This window comes from Triticum dicoccoides, chromosome 3A (assembly GCF_002162155.2).
Source record: "Triticum dicoccoides isolate Atlit2015 ecotype Zavitan chromosome 3A, WEW_v2.0, whole genome shotgun sequence".
Taxonomy (NCBI): Eukaryota; Viridiplantae; Streptophyta; class Magnoliopsida; order Poales; family Poaceae; genus Triticum; species Triticum dicoccoides.
Genome location: NC_041384.1, coordinates 610,192,470 through 610,213,381, shown reverse-complemented (window position 1 = coordinate 610,213,381; position 20,912 = coordinate 610,192,470). Strand labels below are relative to the sequence as shown.

Genomic DNA, 20,912 nt, shown 5'->3' with positions numbered 1-20,912 from the left:
AATGGAAGCGTTTATCAACGCGGTTGATGTAGTCGTACACCTTCACGATCCGTCCCGATCAAGTACCTAACGTACGGCACCTCCTCGTTCAGCACACGTTCATGTCGATAACGTCCTCACCTTCTTGATCCAGTAAGACGGGCGAAGTAGTAGATGAGTTCCGGCAGCACGACGACATGGTGATGGTGTTGGTGAAGAACAATCTCTGCAAGGCTTCGCCAAGCACTACGGAAACTATGACGGAAGATAAACTAGAGGGGACGGGGTTGCCGGCACACGGCTTGGTGATTCTTAATGTGTCTTTGGTGCTAGCCCTGCCCCTCTATTTATGTATTGAGCCTTGGGGTTGAAACTTGGAGTAAAAGCCTCCACAAAGTTGGTTTCACCCGAAAGGCAAGAGTCCTTCTCGGACTCCAGGGCCAGACACCAGGGTTCCCGGCATCTGGACCCAGACGCTAGGGACCTTGGCGTCTGGCCCCTGGACTCCGCAAAACTTCCTTTTGCGCTTTACATAAACCTTGTGGCTTTCCCCTTTGGCCCAAATAAAGTGTTCTCGTACCCAATCATTTCAGGAAACATCCGGAACCCCTTCCGGTGAACTCCGGAAACCTTCCGGAGACCAAACACTATTATCCCATATATTAATCTTTACCTTCGGACCATTCCAGAGCTCCTCGTCATGTCCGTGATCACATCCGGGATTCCGGACAACATTCGGTTACCAACATACATAACTCATATAGTACTATATCGCCAACGAGCGTTTAAGCGTGCGGACCCTATGGGTTCGAGAACTGTGTAGACATGGCCGAGACACTTCTCCGGTCAATAACCAATAGCGGAACCTGGATGCCCATATTGGCTCCTACATATTCTACGAAGATCTTTATTGGATGAACCTTATGACAACATACGTAATTCCCATTGTCATCGGTATGCTACTTGCCCGAGATTCAATCGTCGGTATCCTCATACCTGGTTCAATCTCGTTACCGGCAAGTCTCTTTACTCATTCCGTAATGCATCATCCCGCAACTAACTCATTAGTAACTTTGTTTGCAAGGCTTATAGTGATGTGCATTACCGAGAGGGCCCAGAGATACCTCTCTGATACACGGAGTGACAAATCCTAATCTTGATCTATGCCAACTCAACAAACACCTTCGAAGACACCTGTAGAGCATATTTATAATAACTCGGTATGTTGTGATGTTTGATAGCACACAAAGCGTTCCTCCGGTATTCGGGAGTTGCATAATCTCATAGTCAGAGGAATATGTATAAGTCATGAAGAAAGCAATAGCAATAAAACTAAATGATCATTATGCTAAGCTAACGGATGGGTCTTGTCCATCACATCATTCTATAATGATGTGATCCCATTCATAAAATGACCACACATGTTTATGGTCAGAAAACATAACCATCTTTGATTAACGAGCTAGTCAAGTAGAGGCATACTAGGGTCAACCCGGCGATCCGACCCATGGGTTCACGCGCCCATGGGCACCCGGCCCGAATGGGTAGGGTATGGGTCGCCGACTCCGTCCATGGGTTTTACCCACGGGTAACCCGATTAGTCGTGGGTAAGGTATAGGTATAGATTTGTGTCCATGGGTGACCCGATGGGTTGCCCGATTAATATTCGTAATTGAATAAATATTTATTCTATATTACATTTGCCTACTTTTATTTGAATGTCCTTTATAATTATAGAAGTATAAACCAATACGCATTGTACTACTAGTAATTGATAGTATATAGTAAAATAACAGGACAAATTACACGGCACGTCTAGCAGAACCATACGAACACTTGCCCTGAACATAATCATCTATAGGCTCATTCACATGTTATTTTGGCCCAAAGCTAGTTCGGCCATGGGCCTTTGGCTGGCTGCTGGGGTGACTTTGTTTTGGGCCCTAAGAGCATGTACAACGCTCCACGGTGGACTAGTGCCCCAGCACATCACGTCAGAACAAATGCTCCGGCTCAGCCCAAACTGATGCTTGCACAATGAAACGGGATCTTGCAGAGAAACCCGCTTCCTCACTCGTAAAAGCCAGCTTTAGAGAGTAAAAGCAAGTAGAAGATGAGCTCATGCATGAGAGACAACTCACGAGAGAGAGCACTTGGTATGAAAATGCTGAAACGGTGGGTCTCAGTGAGATGATGCCTGCTTGGTAAAATTTTACCTAGGTGGAGCATGGGGCAGCACTATACAGCTGCCCCCATTATACATGCCCTAATGGTTGGAATCTACGTGCGCCCAACACTGCTGGGCATGCTGCTCCTTCTTTAGCCCCACCTCGCTTAGCTAAGAGCGTAAGAGGTGGAGCTTTGAGAACGGCGATTTGGCGGACGAGCTCGCCTGCTCCTGTTATGAGGACGAATGAAACGAGGTCTCGTGGAAGCTAGCAATTATGACGGGTGGAAATACAGGTTTGCATTGACGCAGAAAAGACAGGCATACCGTAGTAGGACTGCATGATGTACTGGTGGTACAGGTCCTACCGAACGAGGTGTGCAGTCCACGAATCACGGCGTCAGTCCGACAAGCGGTAGGCCCATTTAATACGACATCTCACAGGTTGGCTGGTTCTGTTTCGTTTCTGTATCCCCCTTCCTCTGATGCTTATCGAACAATGGCGGCCTTGGCGACGGCCGACGGATGGCGGGACTGGATCCGGTCGACAGGTATGGTTTGCGACCATCCCTATTAGATTCGAATATTGAGCATCTGCCCTATCCTTAGAAGGGTCGCCCCAATCCCGGTGAACAGGTTCGCTGTCCCAACCATGTACGGCGGTGTGTTCTGAGTGGCAACCCAGCCGACACTAGATCTGGTTGAAGCGGACGACAAGTTCAGAATGGGAGGAGCCGTGGATGTGTTCGCGCCTCTCCAACTGAATCTGAACACGCTGTGCGATATGAGCAGCTTATCGCCGCCGGACTCTGAACAGTCCACGAGCAAGGAAGACCCGCAAGCTCCTGGTTGGACATGGAGGTGATTTCATTGTTCTGCACTTCCGTTGAATTCATTCAGTAAATATGAAATATTTTCTTGATTTTGAAGTATTGCAGTCAGGAATTCATGCTCTCTGATAAGACACCCATATTTTGTGATTGTGCTTAACTGCAGACAAAAGCTATGTGATGCAGGGTGCTTGTTGGACAGGCTCCTGCGCCATGTTCGGGTAGAGTTTGTGCCCTTGAGCAGACAATCAGGGGGTTAGCTGAGAAGAAGACTGACACTGTTGTTGGAAGTTCGTTTGACTCATTATTAGGCGAGGTGACTACTAGAATTTGTACTCCTGGGTATGTTGGATGTTAATTGGTACGGTGAGAGCAAGAGCAAGGTTAACTTTGAAAAGACAAAGTGCATACAGGGGATAGTATGTGGGTGCTCGTTATGGCCTAACTTCGTTCGGTTAAACATTGTGTTCGCTCACTAGCTGGAAAAAAAAGTTGTGCTAAAACTTTTTATCAAAAAAAAGTTGTGCTAAACTGGTTTATAATTACTGGGTAAGCCAAAAAGGACCAACACAAGATCATGCCAGCGATGATTCGTCTACTCAGCTCGGAGGACAACAACTGATACATAAGCGAGCACAGGGCCAAGCCATCGCAGTTCAAGGACGACAAGTTAAAGTTATGTGTGTTTGCTCGGTGAGTGTCATGTTCGCCTTCTCGACATCATTCCTGGTAGGCCGACATAGTCGGTGTGTTTCATGATGACTCCTTTATATTTTTGGCAGGGAAGCCGAAGAAGTTGAACACTCGATCTTGCGATGTGAGTGCCTGGCAGTGATAAGGCTACTGATTTACAATGCGAGTTACTAGTTGTCCGTGCAATTTGTACAATTTGATTTTCTCTTGTAAGCTAGGATTTTCCTAAACCTGTATACATTTTACGTAAACATGTGTTAGCGGGAAAATAAACCAATCAGTGGCAATCGGTGTCGCGAGTGTATTGCGACAAATGACGATTGTCGTCGAGGCCTGTTGTGTTCTCTGAATCAAACTTTCTATTTGTTCCCTGATGATACTGACTGGTCCTGTGCGCCAGCCGCCCTGAGGCCACCTTCTATGTGTGGGGCAGCGGGGAACTGTGGTGTTTGAATTTCAAATGCGCTGGGAGGGGAGCACGGTGCAACTAGTACTAACACTCCGCCGTGGGTCAGAGACTGGATCCATTAAGGCCTCTTTATGTGATGTTAATGGGGTGTCGACAACATATCATTCTGCCTCTGTGTGATGCAGTTGAATCTCTTAAAGGTGATACTTATTTAGATTGTTCTGTTTCAAGAATTAATTGACTGAAGCAGCCAAGGTGATGTTGTTCCAGCAACCTTGCTTTGTTCTTTCACTCACTGTGTGCAATCCTTAATTGAATAGCTCCACATGATAAGTATGGTTTGATTCTCAGTTTGCTTTATGCCTCTTCTTTTTTAGGGAGTTATATGCCTTCTTAAAACTGTAGTATTTGTGTGAATTCAGTCCTTGAATCAGTACTTACAATATTTGTTGTCTATAGATGAGGTACTCAAGGTGATATAAGATTCTCCCTGTGACCTAAGTTCAATCAGATGTTTCTTAATTTATTCTTTAAACAATAATCTTGAGCTGAAACTATTAACAGGTTCAACAAAATATCAGAATATCCTAGCTGAGTAGTTCATGCTACTGTTACAACTGTTGTTCCTGCTAGCTAGAACACGTTCTAGCTTAACAGTTGCACTGGACTAATCTTTTGGCGGGCTTGTGAGAAGTAGTTGCATTTCAGATCCTCCTTGTATCCATTGAAAATCGATGAAAAAGAAGAGATTAAGAAAAAACACCGCTCATATATACATTATTTGTTCATATGGCGTTCTTCTGTGCTAAAAAAAGGTACCTTTTTTTTGTCATTTGTCACTGCTCAAAAGAAAGACAGTAAATAAGATCTAACTTTTTGTTCCTGCTTTTCCTTTTCTACATTCTCCCTAATTTATTTTACCCTCTACTTATAATATATAGGCTATGTCGCCACATGTGTGTTTCTTGTAATGGCTTAGATTATCTTGAAATTTGTAACTTCAAAGGGTTCCCTGACATAGCTTTATCGTATTCCACATTGCTACTCCAGACAGAACACATGTGAATTTTGCTTGAAAGGTTTTGAGTTTTGACTGATGGGCATGCTGGTCCAATGGCAAAACCAGCCAGCCAGTATAGAACACTTCTAGTCAAAGCACAGTGATCTATTTGTATAGATTATTTTTCTAATTAGATGTTGTGTGTGCCATTATTCTACATAGTAATGTTTTCAATGAAATCAATATCATTATGCAGATTACATTTTTGTTTGGAGGAAACACTCTTCTTATCTTCCTTCCTCTAATTTCCTACTAGTTGTGAAAAAATCTCTACTAGTTTGCTCATGTTTAAGGGCATGCAACGCTACAAGATTCAGAGTACAAACATTTGATATTTTTTTTCAGGTATGATCAGTTTCACAGTTTAAAAAAGACATTCGAGGTCATTGCAGATCATGGGAGATGCTGGATTTATTCTTAGCATATTATAGCTGTATTAAGATGATCTAATAATTTTACTGCATCTGTATTAAGTTATGTCTCGGATTGCCTTTGCTAAATTGCTATTGGCATGCTTTAGCTATTTGGAGTAAGGTTGTGTGATGAAGTCTTGCCTGCTCATACTGGACTTAACAGAATCTTGTCAAATCAGTACATCAAGTTTTTAATCATATATACTTCCTGTACGGCAAGGAGTAATAATAAGCAGAACCATAGCATCAACTCCTTGGTGCACGACTCGACAGGCTTCAGTTCGGTCGGAGCGGCTGTGGCCGGTTGCAGACGGTACTGGATGGCACGTGATAACGGCCCCTTCCTGTGCGGTGGGTACTGGATGTGGGCTGGCGGCGTCCGTCATTCTGACCAAACGGCACGGCCGTGCGCTCTGGAGCCAACACGGTTCTTTCCTGGCGCCTAATTACTGTCCCAGGCCTCCATACAACCATGTGCTGGGATCCCGATACGAACGAGCGCACAGAGATAAAGTGCGCAGGCGAGCTCGTCCTCTCCAATGAATATTCGGTGGAGCTTTCCCTTATAAAGTGCGACTGAGAGAACTGTGCGTACACCAACATTTGGACCTGATGGGTGCCCGATTATGTCAGGTTGCCTGATGGGTTCGGGTTTGGATCTAATAAACATTTATCATAATATAAAGAAATATAATTAACAATTATTTTATTGTCTTTAGGACATATTTTCTTCGTGAGCTTTCAAGCTTTTTACGAAGCTTGCCTACAAGAACATTATGGACAATGGTGACTGTCATCCGCCATGTGTGCACTACCTTGAAGACTGAAGACTACCGGGAAAAAAAACATTCACTGAGCCCGACGGTAAGTGTTTGGCAACACATTGGCTGAGTCCGCCGGTAAGGGCCTGTTCGCTTCAAAGGATTTGTAGACTTTCCAAAGGAATGTTCATTCCATAGTTTTCAGTTCCTTCACTGGCGTTCGGATCAAGGGAATCAGCTACAGCGTTCCTATGGAAAAGTTCGTAAACAGTGGCCATTTTACAGGAATCTAAACATCTGGTCTGAACCAATTTTTGGGCGGAGGCCCGAGGCAAGCCAACTCACAAGCCAAATAAAATATTCCTTTCGCATGGGTGGGAGAGAAGCAATACCAGCATGCAGCGATTAGAACACTTGGTGCCTGAATAAAATACTCAATACTGTTGCATCAGTAGTACGGCTCCTTTGCTCATACCTCTGGACAATTTCCTGTGAACCGAACACCCTTTATTCTTCTATTTTGCGAACTGCAGTAATGTACTGTACAGCCAACCGCATTCCTATACTTTTTTACATCCCTTTGTTTTTCTTACCTGTGTATCGAACGGGGCCTAAGTGTCTGGCAACACATTGGCGTTGTCCCGGGTTCAGATGTAAAAACTCGAGATGCTAGAAATGTGAGAGCAACTTCAGCCGTTGGCCTCTCAGGGGGCGTCTAAAATCGCCATTTGAGGATGAGCCGGCGTAAAAAATCGGCCTGGGGACGAGTTGGTCCCCAGCCGCCCGCCATAGGGCCGCTCCAGGCGCGTTCAAAAAAGGCAAAAATATAGCAAAGTTCGGCATATATTACATAATAGATATGTCTAATTAAAAAAGAAACTGGCTGAACGCGGAGTAGTCGCCGTCGTCATCGCCGCCGTCGTCGTCGTCGGGCTTCTCCTCCTTGACGCCGCCGTCCCTGGTGGACACCTGACCGGCGTCGCCAACGCGGACTGATGGCGGCGGCGCGTCGTCCTCGTCGCTATCCTCGATGACGATGATGCCTCCTTCGTCGCGGCCCCGGCGGCGCTGCGCGAATCGCTGCAGGGCGGTGCACTGGCGCTCCCTCACCATCTTCAGGGTGTCCGCGCGCGCCCATTTCAGGGCCGCGTCGTCGTCGAGCTCGACGTCGCCGCCGTGCTCCGTCTTCACCGCGAGGAGGAGGCTCGGCTCCGTCTTCACCGCCGCGAGCCCCGACCCCGTCTTGGTCTTGACGAAGCGCGGAGGAGGAGCCGACGAGGAGGCGCGCCGGCCGCCGTCGTTGATGACGATGCCGGCGCTGCGAGTGCGTCGGCCGAGCGCCGTCTCCGCCGCGGGCTCGGCCTTGACGCCGAGCAGCGCCGGAGAGCCGGAGGAGTGCGAAGAAGAGCGTGGTGAGAAGGAAGAAGAGGAGGCGCCGAACCTCCTGGGCAACCATTGCCCGTCGCGTCGACGGAGAACCGTGGCCGTGGCGGCCGCCCTCGCCGGGGGGTACGCCAACGGCGAGTTGTTGCCGCCCTCGAGGTGCGTCAGCACGCCCTCGAGTGTGCGGCTGGGGACGCCCCACCACAGGCGGCGCCCCTCGTTGTTCTTCATGCCGCCGACCACCGCCGCGCCATTGGTGGACGCCAGCCGCTGCTGCTGACGGCGTTGAAAGTACGCCGCCCAAGCCGCGTGGTTGTCGGCGGCATACTAAGGAAGGGAGAGTTGGGCGTCAGTGGGGGAGGCGCGCACGACCTCGACCTCGTCGGCGAAGTACCCGGGTTTGGCCACGGTGTCGGGCAACGGGGGAATGGGCACTCCCCCGTTGCTGAGCTTCCAGCCCATCGGCACGGCGCACATGTCCGACGGCGCCGGGATGTTTGCCTGGAATAGGAGGCAAGACTCCTGTTCGCGGAGCGAGAGGCGGCCGAAGCCGTTGGCCGCCGCCTCATCTCCGGGGAAACGCTCGGCCATCAGGAGAGGGAGGGACAGGGAGGGCTCGACGGCGGCGCTCGGGAGAGGGAGGCTCGACGGCGGCTCTCGGGAGAGGCAGAGCTTGGCGGCTAGGGCTAGGCTGGTGCGGCCAGAAGCGAGGGAGGCCGCCGGCTTTATATAGCCGTGACGCGCCCGTGTGTACGCGTGCGATGGAGGGGCAATGTCGGCGTGCCGTCCCGTGACACGCCGCTCGTGAGGAATCAATGGTAAGGCTGACCGACGACAGCCTTGCCATTGATTCCCCGCGGGAAACTGAGGCGTTGGGGGAAGACGACGCGCGGTGTCGCTGACGCGGCGGGCCCGCGGCTCTTTCGAGCCAAAACTGCTTGCCCTGACGTCCCCAAGCGCCCCCCGGCGCGCCAGGTTCGGCCTGGGTCCGCCGGCGCTAATTTTGATCCAGGCCGACGAAAATCGGGCTTCTGGGACACGACTAGACCGATTTTTTTACGCCGGCACGAAAAAATCGTGTGAAAATGCCTTTACGAGGGCGTGACTGGAGATGCTATGAGATCTTCTAAGATGAATACAATCGTTCCTCCTCCACTCTCAGAAATGTCGTCCCTGATCTCACACCTTGGACTCGTTGGTTCAGGGCACCGAGCGAAAAGGTCACCGCCTACTCTGGGCGGCAATGCCTCTTCTCATGTGCAAATGTTCTCATGCAATCTTTCAGTTCTCATCGTCTAGTAATTGGTTAAATTATTTGAGCAATATATTTAGATGAATGAACTCCCCGTTCTCTACCCCCTCCCCCCTTCCTTAGGCTGGTCGAAAAAAAGACATGACAAAACATAATCTTCTTCTAGCTCCAAGCATTTTTTTTATCCCTCGAAGAAACTATTCACATCAGATATCTGAGAGATATTAAATTCCAGGTGGGACAATCAATTCCCTATAGACTTGTCTGAACACACAAATCCTTTACACCATGCAAGGTGACCGACAAGCATGATATTCACTCGGTCACTCCCATAAAAAACACACATATATTCACATCATCAAGCAAATTATATACACGAGATGTCATAGACTGATCATGCGTATTAAACACATTATTTTTTAGATCAAGCTGTTGTGTCCATAATTTAATATCCATGTTATTTGATACAAAAAAAGGGCGATCATACTTGTCTGAATATACAAACCCTTTACTCTAGGCACGGTGACAAACATGCATAGAAAGTTAATAACAAATATTAACATCAGGAAACAACTTATATACACCAGATGGCACATTTTATATTTTTTGAGTGAGTGAATTTTAGTTTGTATGCCCGTTACTTGATATATTTTACACTAATTACCCCATCTAACAACTTTTCATCTGGATTACCCCATTTAGCAAAAAAAAACATTTTTACCACTTTTAAAGTATTTTAGGTTGCTGATAGCTCTTTTAGTAGTTCTTTTGCCGGACAAAGCATCAATGGAGCCTTGTCTAGTAAATGTGGTGAAGAAAAATGTGGTGGAAGCAATAAACAAGGAGTTGTGTGATGTGAAGAAGAAATCCATCAAGGTAAAGGAGAGCGTATGTACACATGATGACCGTGAGAAGAAATGATGTCCAACTAAGCCATTTGACCAGTTAGGATGCGAGGAAGAAACACCAGGAGAAAAATCGGGATGAATCAAGCTACGCATGATAGATGGCTAAATGGGGTAGAAAGTAGATACTAGTTAAACTTACGCTAAATGAGGTAAAAACTGGCAAAGCATTTGCTAAATAACGTAATCTAAAAGAATAGATGTTAAATGAGATAATGTATGCCAAAAATGTCAAAATAAAGGGTAAAAAACTGGAATTCACTCTTTTTGAGATGGAAATGGCACAAAGTGATCAAGTGTATTAAAAACATTATTGTTTAGAACAACCTATTGCTTTAAACCATGCATGAGGGCTACAGCCTACATGTATGTTTGGTAAAGAAGATGACACAACCTGAAAGAGGGCACAATCCATGTCTATATTATAGTATCCATGGTACAAGTACTTGATAAAAAGGCGGTAATACATACCCTTTTTTCTCCAAACACGGTAACAGACAGACATAGAGAGTCAATACACACATATTAACATCAGCACGCAAATTATATACTCCCTCCTTCCATTTATATATGGCTTAATGCGTTTTTCGAGGCTAATTTTGACCAAATACTAGAGCAATAATATATGACATGCAACTTACACAAAGCACACCGTTAAATTCGTGTGTGAAAGGAGCTGTCAATGATATAATTTTCACATTGTGCATGTCATGTACTATTAATCTTGTCAATAGTCAAAGGCGGTCTTAAAAACGCATTAGGCCCTATATAGATAGAAGGAGGGAGTACACGAAATGGCACAAACTGATCATGCGTATTAAACACATTAGTATTGTTCTACCGTGTCCAAAACTTAATATCCATGTCATAAGCTTGTAACCTCGTAAAGTTACAAATTAACCTCCTGTCGTCTGCTTCCCGCACATAGTAGTAAACAAAGATGAAGCCACATTACTGTAAAACTACCCAACGAGGCGACAGACGGTCGAAAAATGGAAACCACCGTGGTTAAGATTCAGCCGAACTTTACCTTCCCACCACGGAGGCAATCATCCCATGCAGCCTGCCGGTTCCCCCGCCGGAGCGCCGGGCGCGGAAGCACAGGGTAGACGTCGGTGACGCCGCCCCGCCGTCCGCTTCTTCGTCCTCTCCCCTTGACGTGGACGAGAAGGACGACCGCGGCGGGCTCGCCACCAGCCTCTTCCTCCGGCTGTACTCCTTGGACGGCGAGGGAGCCGGCATCGTGTGGCTCCTGCGGAACATCGTCGGGACGAAGCTGGCCGGCCTGGAGGACGAGAGCAGCTTCTTGGAGGACTCCGACTTGGTGATCTTCGTCTTGCTGTAGTAGGAAGGCGGCGGCGTGATGGGCGGGAGCGCCCTGGACGAGGCGCCGTCGTTCTTGGGCGTCCCCGGCGCCGACTCCCAGAGGAACGGCACCGAGCCCGCGGAGGCGACGCCGTAGTAGGTGCGGAAGGAGGGGTTGGAGAGGGAGGCGTCCGGGGCGAGGAGGCGGCTGGCCATGGTGGTCGGCCTCTCCTCCTGCATCATCACGTCCCGGAGCGTCCTCTGGCTCGAGCTCATCCTCGCTTTGCCTGGCTGGTTTTGGTCGTCTATTCGTAGATGAGATTAGACGCAATGTGAGTTCGGAATCTAGTGTGAGATACTTCTTGAAATGTGAGATGTGCTATGCTGACCTTGCTGCCGAGAGGGAGAGAGTAGGAGAGAGCAGACATCGGGCATGTGATCTGGGGCAAGTAGCACATGGATCCAGTAGGTATGCCGCTGACTTTGGGATGGTTTAATGCATGCCACTTAAACTTATTGCGCCCGGAGACGAATGGGCCATGACTTGCTTCGGTTAACCACATACCTGTCGGCATCCCAGGTGGCTGAGGAGCTTCGTGGGCGGTGGTTGTTGGCTACGACGACTGGAACAGCGTCACCCCCCGCCGGCGATGATGTGTTCCAGATCTTATTTTCCCAGTGCCGACGGGCTATGACCTCTCTTGGGCGGTCCACATTGAGAGAGTGGTAGTCCAGCTTTGTCGGTCCCGACGACCATGCCTCATTGCTTGTGTAGGAAAGTGTGGGTGCGGATCACGGGTGTTCCACACGACATTTTCGACGACATGCCCTTCTCTGGCCGCAAGATAATCGTTCGGGCTCTCGTCGCTGTGATGAGTTTTCATTGGTTGATAATGTTGGAAATATTAGCATTTTTCTGATTAGACTTATCCACGAATAAACAGTAAGCATGGCATAAAAGGTATGCATCTCATAGCGATGCGTAAGCATACTAGCACGTATAGAACATAGAATCGAACCTTCTATGAGCAGCACATATACGGCTAGCATAAGTACGAGTAAACGAGGAATGAACAGATCATACCCTCCGGTTGGCCAGGCCAACACGGCGGCGGCAGCAGCAGCCTCAGCGTCGTCCGTGGCCTTCTTCTTAGCGGCGGCGGCGGCGGCCATGGTGTCGATGCAGAGGAAGTAGTGGAAACAGAGGCGAACGGAGTTGGGGACGGATCGGGAGCAGTCGCGTCGAGACGCTCCCCAAAAAACTTATTGCCGTTCTCCCGGGCAGGATCTCGAACGACAGGATTCCGGAGGCACCTCCTCTCTCGACCAGCCATGCACGTGGTCGTCGGGATGGAATCGTCGAAGGCAGCACAGAGTGAGGAACAGTAGATGATGGCTAGGTCACACGAGAGGGAGTGAGTGAACCGAACTAGGTTACTTCACTGGCCAGAGCCTTCTTATATAGTCCGTAAGGGAGAAAGTCGTGGGCCTTGCCGAGGCCCACGACCGAGTCGACCCACTCTCGGCAAGGGAGTCGATGAATCCTGGCAGCGCGGGTCCCGGCAAGGGAGCAACGCAAGTCAGCCCACAATCCAACGTCTTGGACAGTGGCCCACATGTTAGCGACTCGTTAATTAATCCGTGATTAATTAATTCGTTCCTGAGTGGCAAAAATAAGCTTCGGCTCGGCTCATTGCCGCAACCCACAACCCGTGGCGTACGCGCGCGTCGTGACGCGGAGGGCGGAGGAGGAGGAGCGCGCGCGTACCACTCCTCTTCCCAAGCTCCCAATGGCAAGTGGTAGAGCATCCCTTATAAAGGGGTCTCAACTCTCCTCAACTAGCAAGGTGGGACTAAACTTCCCACCACCTGCCATCTCATACATGAACCTCAAGATTAACCAGGGATTAGTGTCTTATATGGGTCTAAGCCCATCCATAATCCAACAATCCCCCACTAGATCTCGAGGCATATAAGTTTGTCAACTGTTCTAAACAATGTTTGATATACCAGAATTTTCAGTGGAGACTGTTAAGTTGAACGTCCACCTAGAGCAACAGGATTAGACTTCTTCACAACTGAACAATGGACTATGCCTTGAATTGTCAACTTGGCGTGCAGAAGTTTCGCCTATTGTCAGCTGATACATGGTTTGTTGGAAATATGCCCTAGAGGCAATAATAAAAGCATTATTATTATATTTCTTTGTTCATGATAATTGTCTTTATTCATGCTATAATTGTGTTATCTGGAAATCGTAATACATGTGTGAATAACAGACATCAACGTGTCCCTAGTGAGCCTCTAGTTGACTAGCTCGTTGATCAACAGATAGTCATGGTTTCCTGACTATGGACACTGGATGTCATTGATAACGAGATCACATCATTAGGAGAATGATGTGATGGACAAGACCCAATCCTAAACATAGCACAAGATCGTATAGTTCATTTGCTAGAGTTTTCTAATGTCAAGTATCTTTTCCTTAGACCATGAGATCGTGTAACTCCAGGATACTATAGGAGTGCTTTGGGTATGCCAAACGTCACAACGTAACTGGGTGACTATAAAGGTAGACTGCGGGTATCTCCGAAAGTGTCTGTTGGGTGACATGGATCAAGACTGGGATTTGTCACTCCGTATGACGGAGAGGTATCACTGGGCCCACTCGGTAATGCATCATCATAATGAGCTCAGAGTGACCAAGTGTCTGGTCACGGGATCATGCATTACGGTACGAGTAAAGTGACTTGCCGGTAACGAGATTGAACGAGGTATTGGGATACCGACGATCGAATCTCGGGCAAGTAACATATCGATAGACAAAGGGAATAGCGTACGGGGTTGATTGAATCCTCGACATCGTGGTTCATCCGATGAGATCATCGTGGAGCATGTGGGAGCCAACATGGGTATCCAGATCCCGCTGTTGGTTATTGACCGAAGAGTCGTCTCGGTCATGTCTGCTTGTCTCCCGAACCCGTAGGGTCTACACACTTAAGGTTCGGTTACGCTAGGGTTGTAGGGATATGTATATGCAGTAACCCGAATGTTGTTCGGAGTCCCGGATGAGATCCCGGACGTCACGAGGAGTTCCGGAATGGTCCGGAGGTAAAGATTTATATATGGGAAGTCCTGTTTCGGGTATCGGGACAAGTTTCGGGGTTATCGGTATTGTACCGGGACCACCGGAAGGGTCCCGGGGGTCCACCGGGTGGGTCCACCTGCCCCGGGGGGGCACATGGGCTGTAAGGGGGTGCGCCTTGGCCTAATGGGCCAAGGGCACCAGCCCCACATAGGCCCATGCGCCTAGGGTTTAAGGGGACAAGAGTCCTAGGAGGGTAAGGCACCTCCTAGGTGCCTTGGGGGGGAGGGAAACCTCCCCTTGGCCGCCGGCCATAGGAGATTGGATCTCCTAGGCTGCGCACCACCCCCCCTTGGCACCCCTATATATAGTGGGGGAGAGGAGGGACTTCATACCTGAACGCACTGGCCTTTGGTTGCCTCCTTCTCCCTCCTCAACACCTCCTCCACCTCCATAGTGCTTAGCGAAGCTCTGCCGGAGTACTGCAGCTCCATCAACACCACGCCGTCGTGCTGCTGTTGGTGCCATCTCCCTCAACCTCTCCTCCCTCCCTTGCTGGATCAAGAAGAGGAGACGTGGCTGTTCCGTACGTGTGTTGAACGCGGAGGTGCCGTCCGTTCGGCGCTGGTCATCGGTGATTTGGATCACGTCGAGTACGACTACATCATCACCGTTCTTTTGAACGCTTCCGTGCGTGATCTACAAAGGTATGTAGATGCATCTGATCACTCGTTGCTAGATGAACTCCTAGATGATCTTGGTGAAACGAGTAGGAAAATTTTTGTTTTCTGCAACGTTCCCCAACAGTGGCATCATGAGCTAGGTCTATGCGTAGTTCTTCTTGCGCGAGTAGAACACAATTTGTTGTGGGCGTAGATTTGTCAACTTTCTTGCCGTTACTAGTCCTTTCTTGCTTCAGCGGTATTGTGGGATGAAGCGGCCCGGACCAACCTTACACGTACGCTTACGTGAGACCGGTTCCACCGACTAACATGCACTAGTTGCATAAGGTGGCTGGCGGGTGTCTGTCTCTCCCACTTTAGTTGGAGCGGAATCGATGAACAAGGTCCTTATGAAGGGTAAATAGAAGTTGACAAATCACGTTGTGGCTTTAACGTAGGTAAGAAAACGTTCTTGCTAGAACCCTAATTCAGCCACGTAAAACTTGCAACAACAATTAGAGGACGTCTAACTTGTTTTTGCAGCAAGTGGTTTGTGATATGATATGGCCAAAGTTGTGATGAATGATGAATGATCTATATGTGATGTATGAGATGTTCATGCTATTGTAATAGGATTCACGACTTGCATGTCGATGAGTATGACAACCGGCAGGAGCCATAGGAGTTGTCTTTATTCTTTTAATGACCTGCGTGTCATCGAGAAACGCCATGTAAATTACTTTACTTTATTGCTAAACGCGTTAGCCATAGTAGTAGAAGTAATAGTTGGCGAGCAACTTCATGGAGACATGATGATGGAGATCATGATGATGGAGATCATGGTGTCAAGCCGGTGACAAGATAATCACGGAGCCCCAAGATGGAGATCAAAGGAGCTATGTGAAAATGGCCATATCATGTCACATTTATTATTTGATTGCATGTGATGTTTATCATGTTTTGCATCTTCTTTACTTAGAACGACGGTAGTAAATAAGATGATCCCTCACAATAAAATTCAAGAAGTGTTCCCCCTAACTGTGCACCGTTGCGACAGTTCGCTGTTTCAAAACACCACGTGATGATCGGGTGTTTTATTCAGACGTTCACATACAACGGGTGTAAGACAGATTTACACATGCAAACACTTAGGTTGACTTGACGAGCCTAGCATGTACAGACATGGCCTCGGAACACAGAAGACCGAAAGGTCGAGCATGAGTCGTATAGAAGATACGATCAACATGAAGATGTTCACCGATGTTGACTAGTCCGTCTCACGTGATGATCGGACACGGTCTAGTTTAACTCGGATCATGTAATACTTAGATGACTAGAGGGATGTCTAATCTAAGTGGGAGTTCACTAATAATTTGATTAGTTGAACTTAATTATCATGAACTTAGTCTAAAATCTTTGCAATATGTCTTGTAGATCAAATGGCCAACGTAGTCCTCAACTTCAACGCGTTCCTAGAGAAAACTAAGCTGAAAGACGATGGCAGCAACTATACGGACTGGGTCCGGAACCTGAGGATCATCCTCATAGCTGCCAACAAAGATTATGTCCTACAAGCACCGCTTGGTGACGCACCCGTTCTCCCTGCAGAACAAGATGTTATGAACGCTTGGCAGGCACGTTTCGATGACTACTCCCTCGTTCAGTGCGGCATGCTTTACAGCCTAGAGCCGGGGCTCCAAAAGCGTTTTGAGAGACATGGAGCATATGAGATGTTCGAAGAGCTGAAAATGGTTTTCCAAGCTCATGCCCGGGTCGAGAGATATGAAGTCTCCGACAAATTCTTCAACTGTAAGATGGAGGAAAACAGTTCTGTCAGTGAGCACATACTCACTATGTCTGGGTTGCATAACCGCTTGACTCAGCTGGGATTTAATCTCCCGGATGATGCGGTCATTGACAGAATCCTCCAGTCGCTTCCACCAAGCTACAAGAGCTTTGTGATGAACTTCAATATGCAGGGGATGGAAAAGACCATTCGTGAAGTATTTGCTATGCTGAAATCAGCGGAGGTAGAAGTCAGGAAGGAACATCAAGTGTTGATGATCAATAAAACCACTAAGTTCAAGAAAGGCAAGGGTAAAAAGAGCTTCAAGAAGGACGGCAAGGAGGTTGCCGCGCCCGGCAAGCAAGCTGCCGGGAAGAAGCCAAAGAATGGACCCAAGCCCGAGACTGAGTGCTTTTATTGCAAGGGAAGCGGTCACTGGAAGCGGAACTGCCCTAAGTACTTAGCGGATAAGAAGGCCGGCAAAACCAAAGGTATATGTGATATACATGTAATTGATGTGTACCTTACTAGTGCCCGTAGTGGCTCCTGGGTATTTGATACCGGTGCAGTTGCTCACATTTGTAACTCAAAGCAGGGGCTGCGGAATAAGCGGAAACTGGCAAAGGACGAGGTGACGATGCGCGTCGGGAATGGTTCCAAGGTCAATGTGATCGCCGTCGGCACGCTACCTCTGCATCTCCCTTTCGGGATTAGTTTTAAACCTTAATAATTGTTATTTAGTGCCAGCTTTGAGCATGAACATTGTATCGGGATCTCGTTTAATTCGAGATGGCTACTCTTTTAAATCTGAGAATAATGGTTGTTCCATTTTTATGAGAGATATGTTTTATGGTCATGCTCCTATGGTGAATGGTTTATTCTTTATGAATCTCGAACGTGATGCTACACATGTTCATAATGTGAGTACCAAAAGAAGTAAAGTTGATAATGATAGTCCCACATACTTGTGGCACTGCCGCCTTGGTCACATAGGTGTCAAACGCATGAAGAAGCTCCATGCTGATGGACTTTTAGAGTCTCTTGATTATGAATCATTTGACACGTGCGAACCATGCCTTATGGGTAAAATGACCAAGACTCCGTTCTCAGGAACAATGGAGCGAGCAACCGACTTATTGGAAATCATACATACCGATGTGTGCGGTCCAATGAGTGTTGAGGCTCGCGGTGGCTGTCGTTATGTTCTCACCCTCACTGATGATTTAAGTAGGTATGGGTATATCTACTTAATGAAACACAAGTCTGAAACCTTTGAAAAGTTCAAGGAATTTCAGAGTGAGGTTGAAAATCAACGTGACAAGAAAATCAAGTTTCTACGATCAGATCGTGGAGGAGAATACTTGAGTCACGAGTTTGGGGCACACTTAAGAAAATGTGGAATAGTTTCACAACTCACGCCGCCTGGAACACCTCAGCGTAATGGTGTGTCCGAACGTCGTAATCGCACTCTGTTAGATATGGTGCGATCTATGATGTCTCTTACCGATTTACCGCTTTCTTTTTGGGGCTATGCTTTAGAGACTGCCGCATTCACTTTAAATAGGGCTCCGTCGAAATCTGTTGAGACGACACCGTATGAATTATGGTTTGGGAAGAAACCTAAGCTGTCGTTTCTAAAAGTTTGGGGATGCGATGCTTATGTCAAGAAACTTCAACCTGAAAAGCTCGAACCCAAATCGGAAAAATGCGTCTTCATAGGGTACCCAAAAGAAACTATTGGGTACACCTTCTACCTCAGATCCGAAGGCAAGATCTTTGTTGCCAAGAATGGGTCCTTTCTGGAGAAAGAGTTTCTCTCGAAAGAAGTAAGTGGGAGGAAAGTAGAGCTTGATGAAGTATTGCCTCTTGAACCGGAAAATGGCGCAACTCAAGAAAATGTTCCTGAGGTGCCAGCACCGACTAGAGAGGAAGTTAATGATAATGATCAAGATACTTCTGATCAAGCTCCTACTGAAATTCGAAGGTCCACAAGGACACGTTCCGCACCAGAGTGGTACGGCAACCCTGTCTTGGAAATCATGTTGTTAGACAACGGTGAACCTTTGAACTATGAAGAAGCGATGGCGGGACCAGATTCCGACAAATGGCTAGAAGCCATGAAATCCGAGATAGGATCCATGTATGAGAACGAAGTATGGACTTTGACTGACTTGCCCGTTGAACGGCGAGCCATAGAAAATAAATGGATCTTTAAGAAGAAGACAGACGCGGATGGTAATGTGACCATCTATAAAGCTCGGCTTGTCGCTAAGGGTTATCGACAAGTTCAAGGGGTTGACTACGATGAGACTTTCTCACCGGTAGCGAAGCTGAAGTCCGTCCGAATCATGTTAGCAATTGCCGCATTCTATGATTACGAAATATGGCAAATGGACGTCAAAACGGCATTCCTTAATGGTTTCCTTAAGGAAGAATTGTATATGATGCAGCCGGAAGGTTTTGTCGATCCTAAGAATGCTGACAAAGTGTGCAAGCTCCAACGCTCGATTTATGGGCTGGTGCAAGCACCTCGGAGTTGGAACATTCGCTTTGATGAGATGATCAAAGCGTTTGGGTTTACACAGACTTATGGAGAAGCCTGCGTTTACAAGAAAGTGAGTGGGAGCTCTGTAGCATTTCTCATATTATATGTAGATGACATACTTTTGATGGGAAATGATATAGAACTCTTGGACAGCATCAAGGCCTACTTGAATAAAAGTTTTTCAATGAAGGACCTTGGAGAAGCTGCTTATATATTAGGCATCAAAATCTATAGAGATAGATCAAGACGCCTCATAGGTCTTTCACAAAGCACATACCTTGATAAGATATTGAAGAAGTTCAATATGGATCAATCCAAGAAAGGGTTCTTGCCTGTGTTACAAGGTGTGAAATTGAGCTCAGCTCAATGTCCGACCACGGCAGAAGATATAGAAGAGATGAGCGTCATCCCCTATGCCTCAGCCATAGGTTCTATTATGTATGCCATGCTGTGTACCAGACTTGATGTTAACCTTGCCGTCAGTTTGGTAGGAAGGTACCAAAGTAATCCCGGCAAGGAACACTGGACAGCGGTCAAGAATGTCCTGAAGTACCTGAAAAGGACTAAGGAAATGTTTCTCGTTTATGGAGGTGACGAAGAGCTCGTCGTAAAGGGTTACGTCGACGCTAGCTTCGACACAGATCTGGATGACTCTAAGTCACAAACCGGATACGTGTATATTTTGAATGGTGGGGCAGTAAGCTGGTGCAGTTGCAAGCAAAGCGTCGTGGCGGGATCTACATGTGAAGCGGAGTACATGGCAGCCTCGGAGGCAGCACATGAAGCAATATGGGTGAAGGAGTTCATCACCGACCTAGGAGTCATACCCAATGCGTCGGGGCCGATCAAGCTCTTCTGTGACAACACTGGAGCTATTGCAATTGCCAAGGAGCCCAGGTTTCACAAGAAGACAAGGCACATCAAGCGTCGCTTCAACTCCATTCGTGAAAATGTTCAAGATGGAGACATAGAGATTTGTAAAGTACATACGGACCTGAATGTAGCAGATCCGTTGACTAAACCTCTCCCTAGAGCAAAACATGATCAACACCAGAATTCCATGGGTGTTCGATTCATCACAATGTAACTAGATTATTGACTCTAGTGCAAGTGGGAGACTATTGGAAATATGCCCTAGAGGCAATAATAAAAGCATTATTATTATATTTCTTTGTTCATGATAATTGTCTTTATTCATGCTATAATTGTGTTATCTGGAAATCGTAATACATGTGTGAATAACAGACATCAACGTGTCCCTAGTGAGCCTCTAGTTGACTAGCTCGTTGATCAACAGATAGTCATGGTTTCCTGACTATGGACACTGGATGTCATTGATAACGAGATCACATCATTAGGAGAATGATGTGATGGACAAGACCCAATCCTAAACATAGCACAAGATCGTATAGTTCGTTTGCTAGAGTTTTCTAATGTCAAGTATCTTTTCCTTAGACCATGAGATCGTGTAACTCCCGGATACTGTAGGAGTGCTTTGGGTATGCCAAACGTCACAACGTAACTGGGTGACTATAAAGGTATACTGCGGGTATCTCCGAAAGTGTCTGTTGGGTGACATGGATCAAGACTGGGATTTGTCACTCCGTATGACGGAGAGGTATCACTGGGCCCACTCGGTAATGCATCATCATAATGAGCTCAGAGTGACCAAGTGTC

At 47.3% G+C, this 20,912-nt stretch overlaps 1 protein-coding gene and 1 long non-coding RNA gene across 2 annotated transcripts; one reads left to right on the top strand and one right to left on the bottom strand.

Moving 5' to 3' along the window:
* Nucleotides 1-2,585: 2,585 nt before the first annotated feature.
* On the top strand, nt 2,586-3,953 carry LOC119269566. The gene is made up of 4 exons (XR_005133645.1): nt 2,586-2,697; nt 2,783-3,007; nt 3,143-3,669; nt 3,759-3,953. It is a non-coding gene; the product is annotated as an uncharacterized LOC119269566 (long non-coding RNA).
* A 6,610-nt stretch (nt 3,954-10,563) lies between these two features.
* On the bottom strand, nt 10,564-11,552 carry LOC119272300. The gene has a single exon (XM_037553814.1). The coding sequence runs from the start codon at nt 11,431-11,433 to the stop codon at nt 10,879-10,881; it is 555 nt and encodes a 184-aa protein (XP_037409711.1). The 5' UTR covers nt 11,434-11,552; the 3' UTR covers nt 10,564-10,878.
* Between the last annotated feature and the right edge of the window lie 9,360 nt (nt 11,553-20,912).

Excerpts from the sequence above, each read along its gene's own strand:
- LOC119272300 (XM_037553814.1), bottom strand. The coding sequence starts at position 11,433 with ATGAGCTCGAGCCAGAGGACGCTCCGGGACGTGATGATGCAGGAGGAG.